Source organism: Capra hircus, chromosome 12 (assembly GCF_001704415.2).
Source record: "Capra hircus breed San Clemente chromosome 12, ASM170441v1, whole genome shotgun sequence".
Lineage (NCBI taxonomy): Eukaryota > Metazoa > Chordata > Mammalia > Artiodactyla > Bovidae > Capra > Capra hircus.
This window is the reverse complement of record NC_030819.1, coordinates 9,375,906-9,396,383: the sequence shown is the minus strand read 5'-3', so window position 1 is coordinate 9,396,383 and position 20,478 is coordinate 9,375,906. Positions and strand designations below refer to the sequence as shown.

The following is a 20,478-nucleotide window of genomic DNA, read 5'->3' as shown; positions in this document are numbered from 1 at the left end:
TTCCCTGCCTGGGAAAATGCCAGCATTTCACCAGCTAGGAACTGAGGAGTTCTTGATAAATATTGCTGAAGAGAATTACTTAAATATCTTTCTGATCTGTTACTTTTTTTTTTGGTCCTCATGCTAACTCCAGGTTCCAGCTAACATTGTATAGACTGGATTACTTCACCAACCTTCTAAGTCCTCTCCTTGTAGCCAGTCTTGGTCCCATTCAGTTACTTTTTGACACTAAAACTTAAGTGATGTTTCACATATCCTGATTTGATCATATGCTTGTGCTTAGAAACTCTTCAGTGATCACTGATTTAAATCCTTTGAATAGGTCTCCTGTGTTTGTCTCTTCAAACTGAAACTGTGTCAGCTTGCTCTTTGCATCGAATGAGCCAGTCTCCTGTGACATCGTTCAGATTTTTGAAACTTCTGTGCCTAGTTCTAACATGGGCGTGTTGATTCTGCTTCAGTCTTTGCTATTGGTTGTCTTCTCCACATGGTTTAGGTCATGGCTTAAACATAGCGTTTCTCACAGAGGCATTGCTTGACTGTATGTATGAGATTCGGTCCTCTACTATATATTTTCCCTGAATTACCCTAGTGGAGATGATAGAATTCCAGTTGAGCTATCTCATATCCTAAAAGATGATGCTGTTCAAGTACTGGACTCTATCCGCCAGCAAATTTGGAAAACTCAGCAGTGGCCACAAGACTGGAAAAGGTTAGTTTTCATTCCAACGTCAAAAAAAGGCAATGCCAAAGAATGTTCAAATTGTCATACAATTGTAGTCATTTCCAATGCTAGAAAAATTATGGTCAGAATTCTTCACGCTAGACTTTAGCAGTAGGTGAACCAAGAACTTCCAGATATACAACCTGGATTTCAAAATGGCAGAGGAACCAGAGATCAAATTGCCAGTAACTGCTGGATCATAGAAAAAGCATGGGAATTCTAGGGAATCATTTACTTTTGTTTCGTTGACTGTGTGAAAGCCTTTGACTGTGTGGATCACAGTAAACTATGGAGAATTCTTCAAGAGATGGGAATAACAGGTCACCTGAGAAAATAACAGTCTCCTGAGAAAACTGTATGCAGGACAAGAAGCAACAGGTAGAACCAAACATGGAACAACAGACTGGTTCAAAATTGGGAAAGGAGTACGTCAAGGCTGTATGTTGTCTCTCTGCTTATTTAACTTGTATGCAGAATACATCATGCGAAATGCTGGGCTGGATGAAGCACAAGCTGGAATCAAGATTGCCGGGAGAAATATCAATAACCTCAGATATGCAGGTGACACCACCTTTATGGCAGAAAGTGAAGAGAAACTAAAGAACCTCTTGATGAAGGTGAAAGAGGAGAGTGAAAAGGCTGGCCTAAAATGCAGTATTCAAAAAACAGATCATGGGATACTGAGCGACTTCACTTTTACTTTTCACTTTCATGCATTGGAGAAGGCAATGGCAACCCACTCCAGTGTTCTTGCCTGGAGAATCCCAGGGACAGGGGAGCCTGGTGGGCCGCCGTCTATGGGGTCGCACAGAGTTGGACACTACTGAAGCGACTTAGCAGTAGCAGCAGCAGCAGTCCCATCACCTCATGGCAAATAGATGGGGAAAACGTGGAAACAGTGCCAAATTTTATTTTCTTGGGCTCCAAAATCACTGTAGACAGCACAAAATGAAAAGATGTTTGCTCCTTGGAAGAAAAGCTATGACCAACCTAGACAGCATATTAAAAAGTAGAGACATGACTTTGCTGACAAAGTTCGGTATAGTCAAAGCTATGGTTTTCCAGTGGTCATGTATAGATGTGAGAGTTGGACCATAAAGAAGGCTGAGTGCCAAAGAGTTGATGCTTTCTAACCATGGTGCTGGAGAAGACCCTTAAGAGTCTCTTGGACAGCATGGAGGTGAAACCAGTCCATCCTAAAGGACATCAGTCCTGAATATTCATTGGAAGGACTGATGCTGAAGCTGAAACTCCAACACTTTGGCTGTCTGATGCTAAGAGCTGACTCAGTAGCAAAGACCGAAGGTAGGAGGAGAAGGGGGCTACAGAGGATCAGTTGGTTGAGTGGTATCAGCGATTCAACGGACATGAGTTTGAGTGAACTCCAGGAGATAGTGGATAGGGCAGCCTGGGGTGAAAGACAGCGTCAGACAGTGGTGTTGCTAAGAGTTGGACCCAGCTTAGTGACTGAACAACAACAAGCCTATACTTCATTTATCAAGTTTAAAACTATTTACTCATCTATTCAGTAGATATTTAACATAGTGCATGCTGTTTGTCTAACATTGTTTTAAGTGCATGGATATAGTAGGGATCAAAAGAGACCAAAACCACCAAACTATTCCTGCCCTCATAGAACATACGCTATAGAAGGAGACAAACAATACACAAAAAATAAGAAGCATAGGGCAGGGAACGGGGAAAGGGCATGCTCTAGGGTAGAGTTTATTCACAGTTTTAACGAGGTTTTGCATGGTGTCACAGGGCGTGTCGTGTGATGATCAGGGAGAGAAACAAGGTTTACTGAGTAGAAACTGTTCACAAGTGCCAAAGTAATGAGGTTAAAGAACAAACGGTATGGAATTACGTGACTGGAGTGATGAAGGGAGAGAGAAGAGGTAACAGGGGTCAGATATGTAGCAGCAAGTTCATTTCGTAGCCCTTTTGCCCATTGTAGAGGTGGGTCGAGCATCTGCTTCTGGCTAGTATGCTGCTTGCTAGCAGAGGTTGGGCTCTGTTCTTTACCGTATCACTTGCGCATGGTACCTGGCACACAGTGAGCGTTGACTCAAGATTTGTTGGATGAATAGTGGTCTAGGAGATACATTTTATACACATACCGTTGTATATAAATTATCTGTCATTTAGTGCCTATTTATTAGACACACCAAAAGAGGGGATCACCCAACTAATAAAAACCAAGAGAAACAGTAAAATGGACATTAGAATCGACCCGCATGTGCTGTCTCTCTAGATACTAAAATTGGCTGAAAAGACTGTAAAATAAGTATGACTACTGTGTTAAAGAACTTTGGGGGAAGTGTGGAGAAAATAGCTAAACATATAAAGAATTTCACCAGAGAATTTGAACCTACTAGGAAATTAAATAAATCTTCTATAGCTATAAATACTGTATATGAAAATAACTTTAGAAATGCTTAATAGTAAGTGAAGCAGAATACAGGATTCATGTTGTAGCATGCATCAGTATTTCATCCCTGATTTTATGGATGAATAATATTCCCTTGCATGACAATACCACTGGGATATTTTTGTGGCGTTTTTTTTTTTTGGCTTGTTTTTGTTGTTGTAAGAAATGCATTTGGAAAAAAAAAAAGAATGCATTTGGTTATTGTTTCTGTAGGAAATGTGTTTGTAATTGGTTAGTGAACATTTGAATTATTTTTAGTTTTTGGTGATTGTGGATATTGTTGCTGTGAACATTTGTGTGCAGGTATATTGTTGAATATCTGTTTGAAGTTCTTTTGGATATATACTCAGGAGTAGAATTGCTGAGTCATAATGATAATCCTGTGTTAAAGTTTTTGAGGACCTTCCAGGCATTCACGCCTTTATGTAATCCCCTGTTCTTCAGTTTGCTTCACCTCCCTCACTCAGAGACTATGGCAAAGGGTGATGGCATGTCACTCCCTTAATTAATTACTTCACTCCCTTGATTAATTTCATCACAAAGGTGGTGAAATATAATTGTGTAATTGTGTTTTATCCTAAAAGACTCCTTTCTGAGAGATGAGAGAACAGATTCTAGGTGTTGGCTTGACGATGAAGGCAGCCGTATTGAGGAAACCCACATGGCAGTGAACGGCAGACCCCTTCCGAGGATCGAAATGAAGGTGACCTCCATTCCGAGCCAGCAGAAAGGTGGGGCCATCAGTTCTCCAGCCACAAGGAAATAAATTCTGCCAGTCCCCTGAATGATGTTGAATTTGTCCCCATTTGAGCCTCTAAATGAAAGTGCCGTCTGGCCCATGCCTTGATTGCAGCCTTGAAAGACCCCAAGAAGAGCATGATAAGTGTTTTCTTGATTAGGCTGTCAGCTGTTGGGTTTTAGTCCTTCCTCACATTCTCATCTCAGAGAGTCTGAATGTATTAGTTACTCAGTCGTGTCCTGCTCTCTGTGACTCTGTGAATTGTAGTCCCTCAGGCTCTTCTGTCCATGGAATTCTCCAGGCAGGAATACTCAAGTGGGTAACCTTTTCCAGGAGATCTTCTTTACCCAGGAATTGAACTCAGGTCTCCTTCATGGCAGGCAAATTCTTTACCATCTGAGCCATCAGGAAAGCCCAGCATTTGGGTAGTGGTTTTCTGAACCTTGATCTATTCAGCCCTCCTGCCAGTATAATTGTATGTTTATATACATAAGTAAATATATATATAGAACAAGAAATCTGGCCTTGAGATATTCAGTTTGGGCTTGGAGTCCAAATTAATTTTGTCTTGATGAGTAATAGTCCTCAGCAGTTCAAGGAAGAGGTCATTAGGAGAGCATCTGATCTAAAAATTCTATTTGCATTCTTTCTTATGAGTCAGTGAGTGTAGTGTCTCATAGGAGAAAGGAGAAGTGAAGTTGCTCAGGTGTGTCCAACTCTTTGCAACCCCATGGACAGTAGCCTGTCAGGCTCCTCTGTCCATGGGATTTTCCAGTCTAGAATATTGGAATGGGTTGCCATTTCCTTCTCCAGAATGTTCCTTGAGTAAAGATTCAAAGCTGGGTACTGGCATATGGAAAATGTGACAAGTATTAGAGATACCCATTATCTGAGTACTTTGTTGACACTCAGAGAGGGCTGTGTAACAATGGTGGTGTTTAAGGTTGATAGTGTACCAGCAGTATCAATAATTAGTAATTAATGAAATTTCTCCTTTGAGTTGATGGGTGAAATGGGTATTTGGTTCACTTTTGAAACAGTTACAGTTTTTTCCTTCATTTTCTTGGCTAATTTCGAGCAATTGTTTACTGATTGTCACTTCTGGTTACAAAATCTGCTGGTGTCTTTATCAGAAGACTATATTAATATCTGGAATGGAAGCATCTGATTTTATCTGTAAGGGCATTAGTTTATTCTGGGCCTTATTCTCCTTTTGTTTTGAGGTTCCTTTAAAATGTATAGTATGAAATTGAAGACCTGAAAATGTGGCTGTTTTCCATCCAGTTTTTATTCATGAAATTTCCCATTTCTGGTTTAAGACTGCTCACAAAACATGAAGAGAGAGCTGGGGTTGCAAGTGCTTCAGGATCTCCTCTTGATTTCTGTCTAAGGGCATTAAAGTGGCCATCTCTGACATCTCCAGAGGACTTTGCTCTCTCTGCCAGCAGAACTGCAGTAGCGTCCAACAGAACTTCACAGGGCAGATTTTGGTGGTAGTCTCCCAAAGACCTTGCCCATCATGTACAGTTTTTCTAAACCTCTGTTTCTGTTTGGTTAGTCACTTTCAGGGTCTTCCTCTTCTCCCCGTTAATCCAATATTTTCTGCCTGAGGCTCTTGCTACCAGTATGAACCAGTTGATATAAACTTGGGTACCTTAGATTATACACTCCTAGAATACTCTGTTTCTCTGTAAACTTCTATTTTGTGGAGGCTTTGGGAAATCTTTGATACTGCCTCTCAGTTCAGAATGAGATCGAGGTTTACTTCAGCCATAGGGACTTGCCCTCATTTGACAAGTTTCTGGTCAGCCAGGAGAAAAGGGGAACAAGTCAGGGGAAGGAAGAACAGGGCAGGGAAAGCGGAGGAGCACAGAATAGAGAAACAGGAAGAGCAGGATAAAGACCAGTAGGTTTGAGAGAGTTTTAAGTTTTTTACATTTTTCATTTGGCTTTTTCTGTGCCTTTGCTGTTCTCTGTGAATCTTGTCTTCCCTGTGAATTTCATAAGGAAACAGATTTGGCATTTGAATTTCTTCTGGAAGCTTCTTCATGTTGATTTAAAAAATGCAAAAACTCTGGATGTTTGAGAGTTTGTGCCCCTGTTTTTAAAACCCTAAGGTGCCTCTCAGATGAACCACTCATACCAAAAGCTTTCAAAATAATCTGTTGTAATTCTAAATTATGCTTGGTGAAATCATGCCATGGAGAAAGATAAGAACTAGAGTTTGAGTTACAGATTTAATATGTTTGAGGAGAAGTAGTCTGACTCACAGCACAGGCAGGCTGAGGCAGACCTTTCATGAACATCTTATACTGGCTTATCAAATCATGGTTGGCCATCTCTAATCAGAGACCTGGCTCTGTGCAGGGCCTTGGTGGTTGAGCATTTGGAAGGGAGATCTACCAGCCCCAGACTCCCACAGACAAAAAACAGAGGAAAGTCCTCAAGGTTTTGATAGGGTTTCAATGTAGATTTTGTCTTGTTTGAACACCCTTGAGACCTTCTGAACTCAGTGGCTCCTGGAGCCTGCATGAAGGTGAACTTGTAGGTCCCATGCTCGTCTGCTTCCTAGTGAACTTGATCTTATGGACTTTAAAATGTTGATATTTTTGGAGCTTTCTCCAGTGTGAAATTTTTCTCCATATTGTGGTTGAGGAGATCCCTGGGTGGGGGGCTCTATGGCTTTTAGCAGGCCTTGAACTGATCCCAGTGAAACCTCCAGAATTGCCTGAAAATGATAGTGCCTTTTACTGTAGTAGGTGTTACTAATTGTAAACTTGGTTTTGCTTCTTCAACGGGTGTTCTTGGTTTTCTTTTCAAGGAGGCTTCATTCGACAAACTGTATATGAATTTCCAACCTCTGTTCATTAGAAAAATAGGGAAAAGTAGAAAGTTGAGGAAAAGAAATCCACTGTTTTTCACTATTGTCTCCTTGTATGCCTTAGGTGATTTTTAAGATCCTCTTAATACTCTTAAATAATGATGGATTTTCATTGCCTGTGTAGCTTTGACTGTGGTGTACAGTTCCAAACACCACTTGTCTGAATGAATTTGTTAAGCTGCAATTGAATCTATAGGATATAGTTTTCAGATAAATATTTTGAAAATAATTTTATGGAATGCCCTTTTGTTTTTCAGATAAATTTTAATACTAGTTTTATTTCTAGTTTGCTTTTAATTCTTTCTGATATAAGAAGCAATACATTTTTTTCTTTTAAATTTGATTATTTTAGAAGCCTGTAGTAACTCCACTTTAATTTGAAACTTCACTACTCTTCACATTGTGTAATTTAGATTTGTTAGGTAAAAGATTGTTTTTGATGGTGTCTATGCAGATAGAGGTTTGCTGATGCAGATAAATAGTGTAAATTTTTGGAATACCTTGTAGTTTTAGCAACTGCATTAAGCAGTACTCTTGCACTGGAAGACTATAGTGCTAATTATAGATAATTCCATCTTTTTAAAATCCATTCTTTCTTCTCCCCATTGATTTGTGGTATTTTTAAGGCAGTTCTTTTTCTCGGCAACTATATTCTACCTTTTTCCCTTCCAAGTGCTTGAGTAGATTAATGTGGTTTCAGTTTGTTATATCTCTCTTTAAAACATTTATTCCTTTTCTATTTGAATAACTGAATGTTACTTGGAGGTTCCATGGAGATGGTTTACTATATTCTTTTAAACCATTGTGTGTTGTACTTAAGGAGTCTTCTGGAATAATTTCCTTTTGTCTTGTCCTTGAGTTGTTCTTTTCATGAGAGAGAAACTAGTGTTATTTTCAAGTGTTACTTAAAGTAGTCAAGTATTCAGCTCCTCATCTGGTATCAAGTATTTGCCTTTCATTGTATTCAGTATCTTATTAACTAGATCTCAGGGGCTTGAGAACAGAATGAAGAGTGTTTTTCTGAAGCCACCGGTAGACAGGGTTGGAACCCCAACTACTTGTTTAGCCAAAACAGCAGCAACAACAACAAAACAACCAGCCAGAGACCCTGAATTCAAAGAGCTTCAGCTCCCCTTAGGGAGACAAGTAGACAGGCAGTTTAATACATTTTAATAACGTGAGGCTAAGAGTGCATGGGGCCCATGTAGGAGGGGCCCCTAACCCCGTTTCAGACTTCCACAGGAAGGATATTTAAGTGATAGCTGAAGTCTGAGTAACAATGAGTTAGCTAAAAAAGTCAGGCTAATGATGGAAATATAGCATTATGGTCAGTGAAAATACCTTGTCAGAGCTGGGCAACCACAGGAGCTTTAAAAAACTGCAGGGATGCCCTGTGAGGGGCTGTAGTAAGACGGGGCTGAACAGATACTTAGGATCTAGATATGTGTGGTCTCAGGGCTTCCCTGGTGGTTCGGTGGGAAAGAATCCACTTGCAGTACAGGAGACACAGGAGAGGCGGGTTTGATCCCTGGGTCGGGAAGATTCCCCTGGAGGAGGAAACGGCAACCCACTCCAGTATTCTTGTCTGGGAAATCCCACGGGCAGAGGAGCCTGGCGGGCTACAGTCCGTAGGGTTGCAGAGTCAGACACGACTGAGTGACTGAGCCCACGTGTGACCTCGAATGCTGTGCTGGGGCATCATTTTTGTGGATTTGGGAGTCTCTGGTTTCATGTAGAAGAGCTAACATGATCAAAATTGTGGAATTAGAAAACTTATATGCAGGTCAGGAAGCAACAGTTAGAACTGGACATGAAACAACAGACTGGTTCCAAATAGGAAAAGGAGTACATCAAGGCTGTATATTGTCACCCTGCTTATTTAACTTCTATGCAGAGTACATCATGAGAAACACTGGGCTGGAAGAAGCACAAGCTGGAATCAAGATTGCCGGGAGAAATATCAATAACCTCAGATATGCAGATGACACCACCCTTATGGCAGAAAGTGAAGAGGAACTAAAAAGCCTCTTGATGAAAGTGAAAGAGGAGAGTGAAAAAGTTGGCTTAAAGGTCAACATTCAGAAAACGAAGATCATGGCATCTGGTCCCATCACTTCATGGGAAATAGATGGGGAAACAGTAGAAACAGTGTCAGACTTTATTTTTTTGGGCTCCAAAATCACTGCAGATGGTGATTGCAGACATGAAATTAAAAGACACTTACTCCTTGGAAGGAAAGTTATGACCCAACCTATATAGCATATTCAAAAGCAGAGACATTACTTTGCCAACAAAGGTCTGTCTAGTCAAGGCTATGGTTTTTCCAGTGGTCATGTATGGATGTGAGAGTTGGACTGTGAAGAAAGCTGAGCGCTGAAGAATTGATGCTTTTGAACTGTGGTGTTGGAGAAGACTCCTGAGAGTCCCTAAGACTGCAAGGAGATCCAGCCAGTCCATTCTGAAGGAGATCAGCCCTGGGATTTCTTTGGAAGGAATGATGCTGAAGCTGAAACTCCAGTACTTTGGCCACCTCATGCAGAGAGCTGACTCATTGGAAAAGACTCTGATGCTGGGAGGGATTGGGGGCAGGAGGAGAAGGGGATGACAGAGGATGAGATGGCTGGATGGCATCACCGACTTGATGGACATGAGTTTGAGTGAACTCCGAGAGTTGGTGATGGACAGGGAGGCCTGGCATGCTGCGATTCATGGGGTTGCAAAGAGTCGGACACGACTGAGCGACTGAACTGAACTGATTTTGATTTGTGATGTGGAAAATGGATTAGAGCAGTGCAAAGCTTGAGGTTGGTGGGCCAATTAGAATGCGTTTCCTTTAATCCAGACAAGAAATGATGGAGGCCTGAAGTAAGATGTTAGGATGGAGCCAAGTAGGCCGTGTGGGGAAACACTGGAGGTTGAAGATTTCATGATCCCTTAGATGTCAGGGGTGAAGCAGGGGGAGGAATCACCAGTGGTTAAATTGCTTTGTTTGGTTCTAATACCTACCTTTTTCCTGGGATATTCATTAAACTTGTTCAAGTTTCTGTTGCTCTGTAAGAGAGAATAGTAATAATTGCATTTCAAAGTTATGGTAACGTAGTTGAATGAGGTTTATACTATAGGTTCACAGTAGTAATTATTTTTATCACCTCATTAGCTAGATTTTCAACACTGCACTTTTGCTTTAGTAGAGCCAAATAATAAGTACAAAAAATTGGTATGAAGGGAATCATTACAAAAACCGAAAAAGAAAAGCTGTTTCCTAGGATTCAAAAAGTATACTGTTAGACATCAGTATCCTTTTTCCCTGCTAAACCAAGAGTAACTTTCCTGATGATGCTACAGAGGCTTTATATTTTGGGGAAAAAAACCAAAGATTTATTCAGCCATGTTTATTACAGTGCTTTATAATTAGAGAAATGTGTGCTAAAATTTAGATTTGCAAATAAATTAAGCAGAAAGAGTCTTCTGTTTGACTCAGAGTTATCTGGAAAACACATCATCAGCGGGAGCCTATTTCTTGAAGCCAGGATTGTTGGAAGTTCTGCTTTATTTTTGTATATGACTTGAGGGCCCATTAAGCTCCGGGAGTTGGTGATGAACAGGAAAGCCTGGTGTCCTGTAGTCCGTGGGGTCGCAAAGAGTTGGACATGACTGAGCAACTGAATTGAACTGAGAGTGTATAGCTTTTTGTACACAGATATAACATTTCCCCATAATGTCTTGAAGCAGTGGTTTTTTTTTTCTTCAAAAGCAGTCACATTTTTTTCAAAAACCAGCTGATATAAGTAAACTCCCAAATAGCTTCCCATATGGATGAGTAGCAGGACTTGGGTCCAGTGAGCCCAGAATTTGGGGTTGGTAAGTAGACTGTGGTGAGAGAGGGAGGAGAGGTGGCGTCTGAGTGGCAGATGGTGGAGGTGGTATTTGACACCAACATCACTAGGGAAGAATCGGGTGTTCAGTGTCGGGGAGGACTATTTGAATCTGCATCTTAGCTACAGATTTTCCCTCCCTTCCCCACCCAAGACCAGCCCCGATCACCCACTAGGAGGAGTACGCAGATCAGTGGATCCAGGCAAGTGTGCTGGAGGTTCCCCTAGACACATTTTTTGTGGTGTTGTAGCATCAGTATTAGTTCTGTATTCTGTATCATGCAGTTTCAGAGTGAGTGATAGAACACCCAGGGCCAAGTAGGAGAGAACCACACTTGAGGGTTGAGGGTTCGGGCTGCCCATTTTATCACATTGCCAACCCTGAGTGCTTACTTCTTGCCAGACTCTGTTCTAGCATGTTTCATCTGTTACTGGTTTCATCTTTTCAATAATCCCTATGAGATACTGTGTCCATCTTGCAGATGAGAAAACCTAATTCCATAGAGGCACACTGGTAGGTAACACATACACTGTCAATGAGTCCTCATCGGAGCCCATGCCTTTTGGCCCCAGCACCTTTGCTCTTAGCTACTGAGCCTCACTGCCTTACAGGTGGGTGCTGTAGACCGTCAACAGGTACACTGTGGTTAGCTGCTCAGTTGCGTCTGGACTGTGGCCTGCCAAGCTTCTTTGTCCATGGGATTCTCCCCTGGAGTGGGTTGCAATGCCCTCATCCAGGAGATCTTCTCAACTGAGGGATCGAACCCAGGTCTCCTGCATTGCAGGTGGATTCTTTGCTGTATGAGCCAGCAGGGAAGCCCAAGAACACTGGAGTGGGTAGCCTGTCCCCTCTCTAGGGAATTTTTCCGTCCCAGGAATCAAACTGGAGTCTCCTGCGTTGCAGGCAGATTCTTTACCAGCTGAGCTATCAGGGAAACAAACCCAGCAGGTATATTAGGCTTGCAGAAAAGGCAGCCAGTTTTTTTTAGCTTCTTTCTACATGTTTGTGATCTGCTTACTCGGGGCTTCCCTGGTGGCTCAGTCGGTGAAGTGTCTGCCTGCAGTGCAGGAGACCTGGGTTTAATCTCTGGGTCAGGAAGATCCCCTGGAGAAGGGAATGGCAACCCACTCCAGTACTCTTGCCTGGGAAATTCCATGGACGAAAGAACTTGGTAGGCTATAGTCCATGGAGTCACAAGGAGTCGGACCCAACTGAGCAATTTCACTTTCACTAACTTGCTTATAGCAACATCACCTACCCTTCCCACCATATTCTCTGGAAAACAGGATTTTTCACGGTTTTATTCTTGGGTTGGATGATAAAGCTCGCTTAATGCAAGTTGTACTGAAATAGAGGAGTAAAAGAAATGGTTACTGGTTCTGTTGGCTTCTTTTGTCTTTCTCCATTTCTGGAACTGCTGCTTTAGAATTTATAGCTTAATGCTTTCCTCCAGTGCTTCCCTCATCAGTATTTCCATGCATTAAATGACTTGAGAAACTGAGTTTAGTTCAAGGCAGGTTGGCATTACAGAATGAATGACAGGAATTTTTATTGCTTGAGGAGGAGAATCAAATGATGTCATTGGATTATTTCTCCTACCTCTTGAGTTGAAGTCATCAGGATTAGTCAGTCAGTTCAGTTTAGTCGCTCAATCGTGTCCGATTCTTTGTGACCCCGTGAATCACAGCACGCCAGGCCTCCCTGTCCATCACCAACTCCTGGAGTTCACTCAGACTCACGTCCATTGAGTCACTGATGCCATCCAGCCATCTCATCCTTTGTTGTCCCCTTCTCCTCCTGCCCCCAATCCCTCCCAGCATCAGAGTCTTTTCCAATGAGTCAACTCTTCACATGAGGTGGCCAAAGTGCTGGAGTTTCAGCTTTAGCATCATTCCTTCCAAAGAACACCCAGGACTGATCTCCTTTAGAATGGACTAGTTGGATCTCCTTGTAGCCCTCAAGAGTCTTCTCCAACACCACAGTTCAAAAGCATCAATTCTTCGGCACTCAGCTTTCTTCACAGTCCAACTCTCACGTCCATAGATGACTACTGGAAAAACCATAGCCTTGACTAGACGGACCTTTGTTGGCAAACTGTGACCCTTCATTTTGAAAGCTAACTACCACGTTAAGTTTGACTTTTTAAAAAAATTAAAGAAATGTTTATTTTAAAATCCTTATATGGGTAGCATTATATATTTGTTTTTAACAGCAGGTTTTTTTTTTTTTTGAAAACATAAATGTCAAAACTTGAAATTGTCTGATGCAGTGAGAAAAGCGCTTGACTGAGAGAGAATTAAGACGTGAGGGTAAATACCCAGAGTTGGTTTTGCCCAGTGTTGACAATATTTCATCAAAATGTTAGGGCAAAACTGGAGCCTGTCTGGCTCTTGAGCCCGTGCTCCAGATTAATGTACAGCACACCCTTTTCTGTGTGTCACTTAAATACTGGAATTTGGACAAGCCTCTCCGTCTCCTTGGATACAGGTTCACCCCCTTCTAACATCGATGCTCCTGAGATGAGAAGTGCTGTTGGCACTGGAGTCAGTCATTCAGGAGATCGTCCTGTCACAACAGACTGGTTTCTTTGGAGGCTGATGGATGGTTGTTTATTCATTCAACAAGTAATGTGTTGATTTGCTAAGCTCTGGGGATTCAGCAGAGAGAGCGAGCAAGCTAGTCATGTCGCTCCTGGAGATGAAGTGCGGCAGGGGCCGTCCTAATGGAGGGGCAGGGTGTAATGTGATCACAGGGCAATGATGCCTAACCTGGCATAGGACTGGAAAGGCTTTCTAAAGAGAGTGACGTCTGGGTGAGGCTCGAAGCAAGCACCCCTCACTTTAAGAGAAAATGGTCGTTTGTCTCTCCTCTAGACTGCCGCTTCCCGGCTGGACTCCACAGATCCCGTTCACCTCTTTCTAAAGAAGTCATCTGTCCACTCCTTCTTTCCTTCTTTCACTCAGCAGCTGTTTCTTGCATGTGCCAGGCATGTTCTAGGCACTGAAAGTATATCGCTGAGCCAACGGGACAGAGATTTCTACTCTCCTGGAGCTTACATTTTAATGGGATCAGGGGCTACACAGGGTAAGACAATATACAAATAATAAGTAAATTCTATGCTAAAAGTCTGCCAAAGGCTGCCAAAGCAAGTCCCCTCATTTCCTTGCTCTTATGCTGGAGTTCATGCTTTTTTCTGAGGCCTTGCCTCACTCTGCAGTGGGCTGACTCTCAGGCCCCAGTCTCCCTGACTGTGTTCCACCGTGATTTCATTTCCTAGGTCTCTTTTCAAAGTCGCTACGTCTGAGAAGCCTCCTGAGACCGTTTTTGAGTTCGAGATCCCCTGTTGTCACGTGCCCTCTTCGCTTCTGCAGCACGCCTCTCGGTACTGATTTCTTAGCTGCCGTGCAGGCATGGTTAAGATGTGTCTTTTTCTCTAGGCTGTAGATTACATGAGGGCTGCGGTGTAATATTGTAATTTTTTACTTACAGAGGAGCTTTTCTTGTTCTGTCCTGTGCCTTCAGGGCCTAGTGTGGGACATACAGTACTGTGAGTTGGTTTGCTGAAGGCGGTGAAGAAGAATAGAGTTTCTGGCTGAGCCAGGTTGGCTGAGGAAAGGCTGGAGAGAGTGCCTGGCGTTGGGATGGAGAGAGACTAGGATGGACTGGTGGCTCAGAATGACAGGAACAGGCATGGAAACCCAGTGAAGGAGCTGAGATTTGGTTCCGAGGCAGCAAGAAGTCATGCAGATTTGAAGCAGATACTGGGATTAGACTATATTCTGGGGGGCTTCCCTGGTGGCTCAGCAGTAAAGAACTCACCTGCCAGTGCAGGAAACGCAGATTCAATCGCTGGGTCGGGAAGATCCCCTGGAGGAGGAATGGCAACCCACTCCAGTATCCTTGCCTGGGAGAAATCCATGGGCAGAGGGGCCTGGTGGACCGTCCATGGGGCCGCAAGAGTTGGACAGGACTGAACAACTAAACCACCACCTCCACCACTGTATTTTGTTAACAGCTCTGGAAATCACTAGTTAGATAATTGGAATAACACAGATTGGCTTTCTAAAAAGGATTTGTTTTATTTACGGCTCCGCTGGATCTTTGTCACTGTACACGGGCTTTCTCTAGTTCCGGTGAGCGGGGCTGCTCTTGGTCGTGGTGCTTGAGCCTCTCACTGCAGTGGCTTTCCTCGTCGCGGCTCCCAGGCTCTGAGCTCTGGCTCTGTAGTTGTGGCACGCGGACTTAGGTGTCCCCTGGTGTGTGAGCTCTTCCCAGACCAGGGATCGAACCCGTGTCCCCTGTATTGGCAGGTAGATTCTTTACCACTGAGCCATCAAGGAAGCCCTAATTTAATTTTTGAATTATGAACGTAGTGTTAAATTTTTATCTTTATGGTTTTTTTTTAAAGTTCAATGTGAAACTAAGGGTATGCAATGAGAAGTAAAATTTCCCCCTTTCCCCCAGCTCTCAATCCTATTTTTGAGCAGTAACTCAAGCTGAGTTTTTTAATATGTCCATACGTAAGTTTTTATAAGCACTGATGTATGTTTTTCTGTCTTAATGTAGATGAGGTCACATGCTGTGTATTGTCCTCTAACTTTCCTCTCCCCCCACAGTGTATGTCGTATTTTGCATCTCTTTAGTGTGTGAGAGTCATCTTCTTGAAACCTAAGCCTGAACCATCTTTCTCCTGCCTAGTGCCAAGGCATTTGGACCAGGACCGAATCCCATAAGGTCCCGTCAGAGCAGACCACAGCTTCTACCTGTATCGATGCTTCCTCCTGCCCTTTTCTGCCACGTCCTTACTGTGCTTCTGCACCGACCGAGCTTTCTAGTCTAGGGTTTTCATGCATGTTGCTCCTTTTGTCTAGAATTCTTTCTGTTGATTCTTCCCATGGTGGCTAACTGCTGTTCCCTTCGGGTTTCAGTTTAAATTTTGCTTCGGAAGCCCCCTGTCTGAGCGATCTTTCTAAAATGGGTTCTCCCTCTTACTGGCTGCCTCTGTACTATTGGTTTCCATGGAACATTTATTTCAAGTCTCAGTGGATTTGTTTACTCTCTTTTCTGTTTCTCTTATTTGGCTGTATGTTCCGTGAGGGCAAAATCTACTTCATGTGGTATTTCCCTGTAAATATTTTCCTAATTAATGCACAGATGGATGCATAAGAACATATGGAGCAATCTCATTTGTTTAAAAGGCTGTGTAGTATTCCATGTTGATATGTGAACCATTTATGGTACCCGTTTACCAGTTTCCCTAGTTAAGGCCTTTTAAGTTTTTGGGTTTTTTTTTCCTTCTGACCACCAACCAAGTGAAAATAATAAATGTCTTTATATATGTCTCTTTGTGCATGCATGTGAGTGTATCTGTAGAATAACTTCTCCAAAATGAAATTTCTGGGTCGAAAGATGTATGCCCTCACACTTTTGATAGATACTGACCGTTTCTTTTTAAAAACATTATACCCAGTAGGGAGAGTAGTGCTAATTCTCCTTCAGGTCACCGCTCTTGGCTCTTCTCAGACACTGGTGGATGAAAAGTACTGTCTCGTAATTATGATTAAAGTTGAACATATTTTATATGTTACCCTTTTAAATTTCATTTAATGTAAACTTCTTATTTAATCCTTTGCCCATTTTTTCCTGATGACTGTAGGTCTTTTTCTTGTTGGTTTAATTCTTTTTACTAAGAATTGTTTTTCTACCTCTAGCCCTGTAGGGAGGGCTTCCCTGGTGGCTCAGATGGTAAGGAATCTGCCTGCAATGCAGGAGACCTTGGTTCGATCCCTGGGTTGGGAAGATTCCGGTGGAGAAGGGAACAGGTACCCACTCCAGTATTCTTGCCTGGAGAATCCCATGGACAGAGAAGCCTGGCGGACTACAGTCCATGGGGGTCACAAAGAGTCAGACATGACTGAGTGACTTACCACCTTCCCTCACGTTCAGCCCTACAAGGAAGTTACACTGTGGGATGCGTCAGTGCCATTGGATTTCGAGCTATATTGGGCTTTTTATCCCTTTAAAAGTAGTTTTATAAATATATGTGCTGAGAGAACATATTGGAGCCAGATGTACTTAATAGTTTATTATTGAAACTGGTAATAGAGATTTTTAGTGTCTAGTACATTATATGTTCTCAACAAAATAATTCTGCAGTGAATTATTGACAAGTGAAAAGCTAATTTTAAAGACTATTTGATTTTACTTGGAAGGTCATTTAGTGAATTTGCTTTTCATAGTAGGAAAACTTAAGCATTACTGATTAGTTAAGACACGAGATTATTTTGTGGTGGTTTGTACAAGAGATGGATTTGTAATAGCTGAAGAATTTTTGGAAGTTTTGCTTTGTGTAAATGATACCTCTCTCTGTACACAGTCCATCCCTAATATTTATATATAAATGCATGTTAAAATATTACTAATGAGCTAATATTTGCCTGTTAGTTCTCTCAAGGAAATGAATGTTTTAGATAGCAGGGTTTATTTTTTTTCTTTGAGTATCTTTTGCAAATATACTATTACACGTTTGAAAGAAAAGATATGTTAAAAGTTTCCTTCTAGACTTCTTATAATCCAGTCTCCATCAGCCAGTACTCTTCCTGTATTTTGTTCTCGAGGCACTAATTGTCTGCATTTGGCAGGTTTAACACTTCCTGACAGAGAGGCTATTAAGGGGAAGTATTCTCCAATAACTGTCAGTGGCTTGAACAAAGAACCTTCAAACTCAATGTGTGGAAACCACTAACATTCTTAAATGACCCTTTTCATGGAATTTTACCCTTTAAGCTAAAATTTGGAGAATGTAGGGTCAGCGAAAACAGCAAGGTGTAATAAAGCAGTAAACCTTGATTTTTTTTTTTTTTTTTTTGTGGGGAGGGAATAGAATGGGAAGTATAGATTTATCTCTGACTTGAAAACAATTGTTATTTGGAAAATCTCATTAGCAGATGTGACTGCTTGGAGTTTAAAAAAAAAAAAAAGACTTAAAACTGATGTCGCTTTCAGGACCGCTTTGAACTTAACAAGCACCTATTTGTGGAGCAGACTGGCTAATGAAAGGAAATTAAATTTTTCTGACAACTTCCCCTGCCAACCTCCTTATTCAGGGGATGTTATTAGGTACTGAAGACTTTTAAGGAAGATTTTTTTTTTTTATTAGACATGAATGAACCAGTTATAAACATCCCCCGCCCCCCATTTTGGGTGAGGATTCTGACATGGTTACTCTACATTTTTAAAGTATTAACGTAAAAACTTAAAAAGAACACCAGCATTTACTTTAATAGTTTAAAATTATTTTCCAAAAATTCAGGCTTTCTTACCAGCCAGTGGTTTCAAAACATTATTGTCATTCCTTGTGATAGTTTATGTCACCAAATTATTTAAAAAGTTAAATTTACTAGGATTTACTTGAATTTAACATCTTTTCAGCTTTTCTTTGCTGTTTATGGAGGAAATATAAGGGGAATGTCCTATGTTGGGCGTGTTAGGTGAGAGTTAATGATCAATGAAATAGTTTAGATTCAAGGCAAGTTTTTGTGCATTCAATAGCATTGGTCACTATTTAGCAATGACTAATCCTTGCTTTCATAAACTCTTACCTTGTACTGTTTTATTTGTTATTGAAATAAAATTGACTTACAGTGTTACCGTGTGCTATTTTACAATGCATTTCCTTTCTTTGGCTTTTGGGAAGTTTCCCCCCACTAGATAGTTCATGAAATTTCAGATTTTTAATTTCTGTTAACAAGGTGCAACTGGTAAAGATAAAATTATGTACCTGAAAAAAGGATTGAAAAAAAAAGTAATGGAGATTACTAAAGGAATTTTTTTGAGGGGAACAATTGGCAATTCCTATAGATACTGGAAATTTAGTTACTTTATTTCTGGAAAATCTGTCGAGCTCTTCCCAAACAATAGAGAATCAACTCCCCCTGCTGACAGAATCAAGGAAAACATGACGTATAAATATCAGAGACAGAAAGGAGCTGGCTGTGGACAAGCTTTAATGATCTGATTTATGATTCAGTATTGATTGTAAACATCTAAATTCTGCCCTTAAATTCCAGCCACTGCACCAAATCATTTGGCATTTCTGGTAGTGCTTCCTGCCAGCTCATTTCCAACTGCTTTGAGTCTCTTAATATAATAATGATGAGGTAGAATTTACATTCCACTTATGGTATTAATTTTACATTTCTCTGACTGAAAAGAGTTAGAAGGTTGTAAAATTGAACATTAAATGAATCGGAGGAGACAGTAGTGCAATATATGACTGCCCTAAAGACATTGTGCAATGGCTGATGGGATTAATGTTGAGTCTCATTTCCTGCTTTTTCAGGATGCAGATGAAGCTGTCAGAATTGCAAGGGAAATTGGTAAGTTCTTAAATTAACTTTGGTTGAGTTTCTGTGTCTTTCAGCTGATATGGTTGAGTAAACTCGTAATACCTAATTCCCAGAGAGCAAATCATACTTTAATAGCTTCAGGTTTCTGATGAGTTTTTCCTCTGGAAGAATTTATCAACAGCATCACCCTATTCTATTATTACTGTGAATTTTAAAGAGTAGTTTGACCTTCATGATAGTTCTTTTATAAGATGAAGTCACTGGCTAATTAAAAGAAAAAATTGTCTTAATTGTTCTTGAGACTGGATGGAATGTAAGTTTATATATATGGAGTCGACCACAAGTTACTTAAGGGCACTCATGGTTAAAATGAGGATTTCCTCTTTGACAAGGCTCTTCAAGTTTTTACCTTTTCCTAAGATGTTAAATATCAACTTTATCATCTTGCTAGAAAAAAGAGAAAATACAATGTGAGAGATTAGAACAGAATATTCTATATTGGAGTAAAAGGTAAACTAAAGAACATTTTAATGACTGTTTTACTTGACTATTTTATGTATAATTGCACTGGGCCAGTGCTTCCTGACTTTTTATTTTCAAAAATATCCCTGGCACTCTTGACAACTAGTGTATTTTTAGTACCTGGTAATTAAGAAAAGGCAAGGGCCTAGCATTATCATGGATTAGTACTACTGTTGAATAACTGCAGGGTTGTATTAATCAGTTCATATTTGTTTACATTTGATAGAAATTTGTAGGAATAGGAGAGAGATTAGACAATGTTTGATAGCTAGGAATTCCCAGCATCTTAGCATTCCTGAACTGATAGAGCCAAGCTTTTCAGCACCCCACATTAACATTTCTTTAGTCCTGTTTTCTCATTAGATTGATTGTTTGGAGTTACTTTATTCATTCGGAGAGCATTGATTTGGCTGATTTGACTGATACAGGTCCTGGAGTTGAGACCAGACCCCAGAAAATCTTATTTTATCTGACTGTAACAGCTCTTCATTTAATCATTTCTCCAGGTTCATCAGAAAGCATTTCAGTACCTCACAGGAAGATTTGCTAGATTCTGAATAAGTTGAACTACATGGGCCTATTTTGGGGTTTATGTCTTTAAGAAAATCAACAGTTTCTCTCTCTGTGGTTTGAAATCACTGGCATTCCTCATAGCCTAAGAGGCTATAACCTATCTGCTGGCTTCTGCAGACAGTCTCCTAAAATAATTTTATTCCGTTATGTACTTCTAAATGTCAAAAGTTGTCTTTCTAGTTCTCGTTTAGGTATTATTATCATCTATGTAATAGGATATAATAGTAATATCACAGTAGTATCTACACAAAAAGAGCAGAATATTTGGAGGAATTTTTGAGAAATACAAAGAGATTAGGATAAAATCTTGAATTACACTGGTTTGTCACAATTTAAATTGTGAATCTTCAGCTCTTGAAAAATATCCTTTGTGTAAGTGACAGA

The 20,478-nt window shown here is 40.9% G+C and overlaps 1 protein-coding gene across 1 annotated transcript in view; it reads left to right on the top strand.

The window, feature by feature from the left end:
* PCCA (propionyl-CoA carboxylase alpha subunit) overlaps positions 1-20,478 on the top strand; it is a 378,687-nt gene that overhangs the window by 110,189 nt on the left and 248,020 nt on the right. Inside the window, exon 8 of the mRNA XM_018056387.1 lies at positions 18,993-19,029. Within this exon, the coding sequence (XP_017911876.1) occupies positions 18,993-19,029 (37 nt within the window). The remainder of the gene's footprint in view (positions 1-18,992; positions 19,030-20,478) is intronic.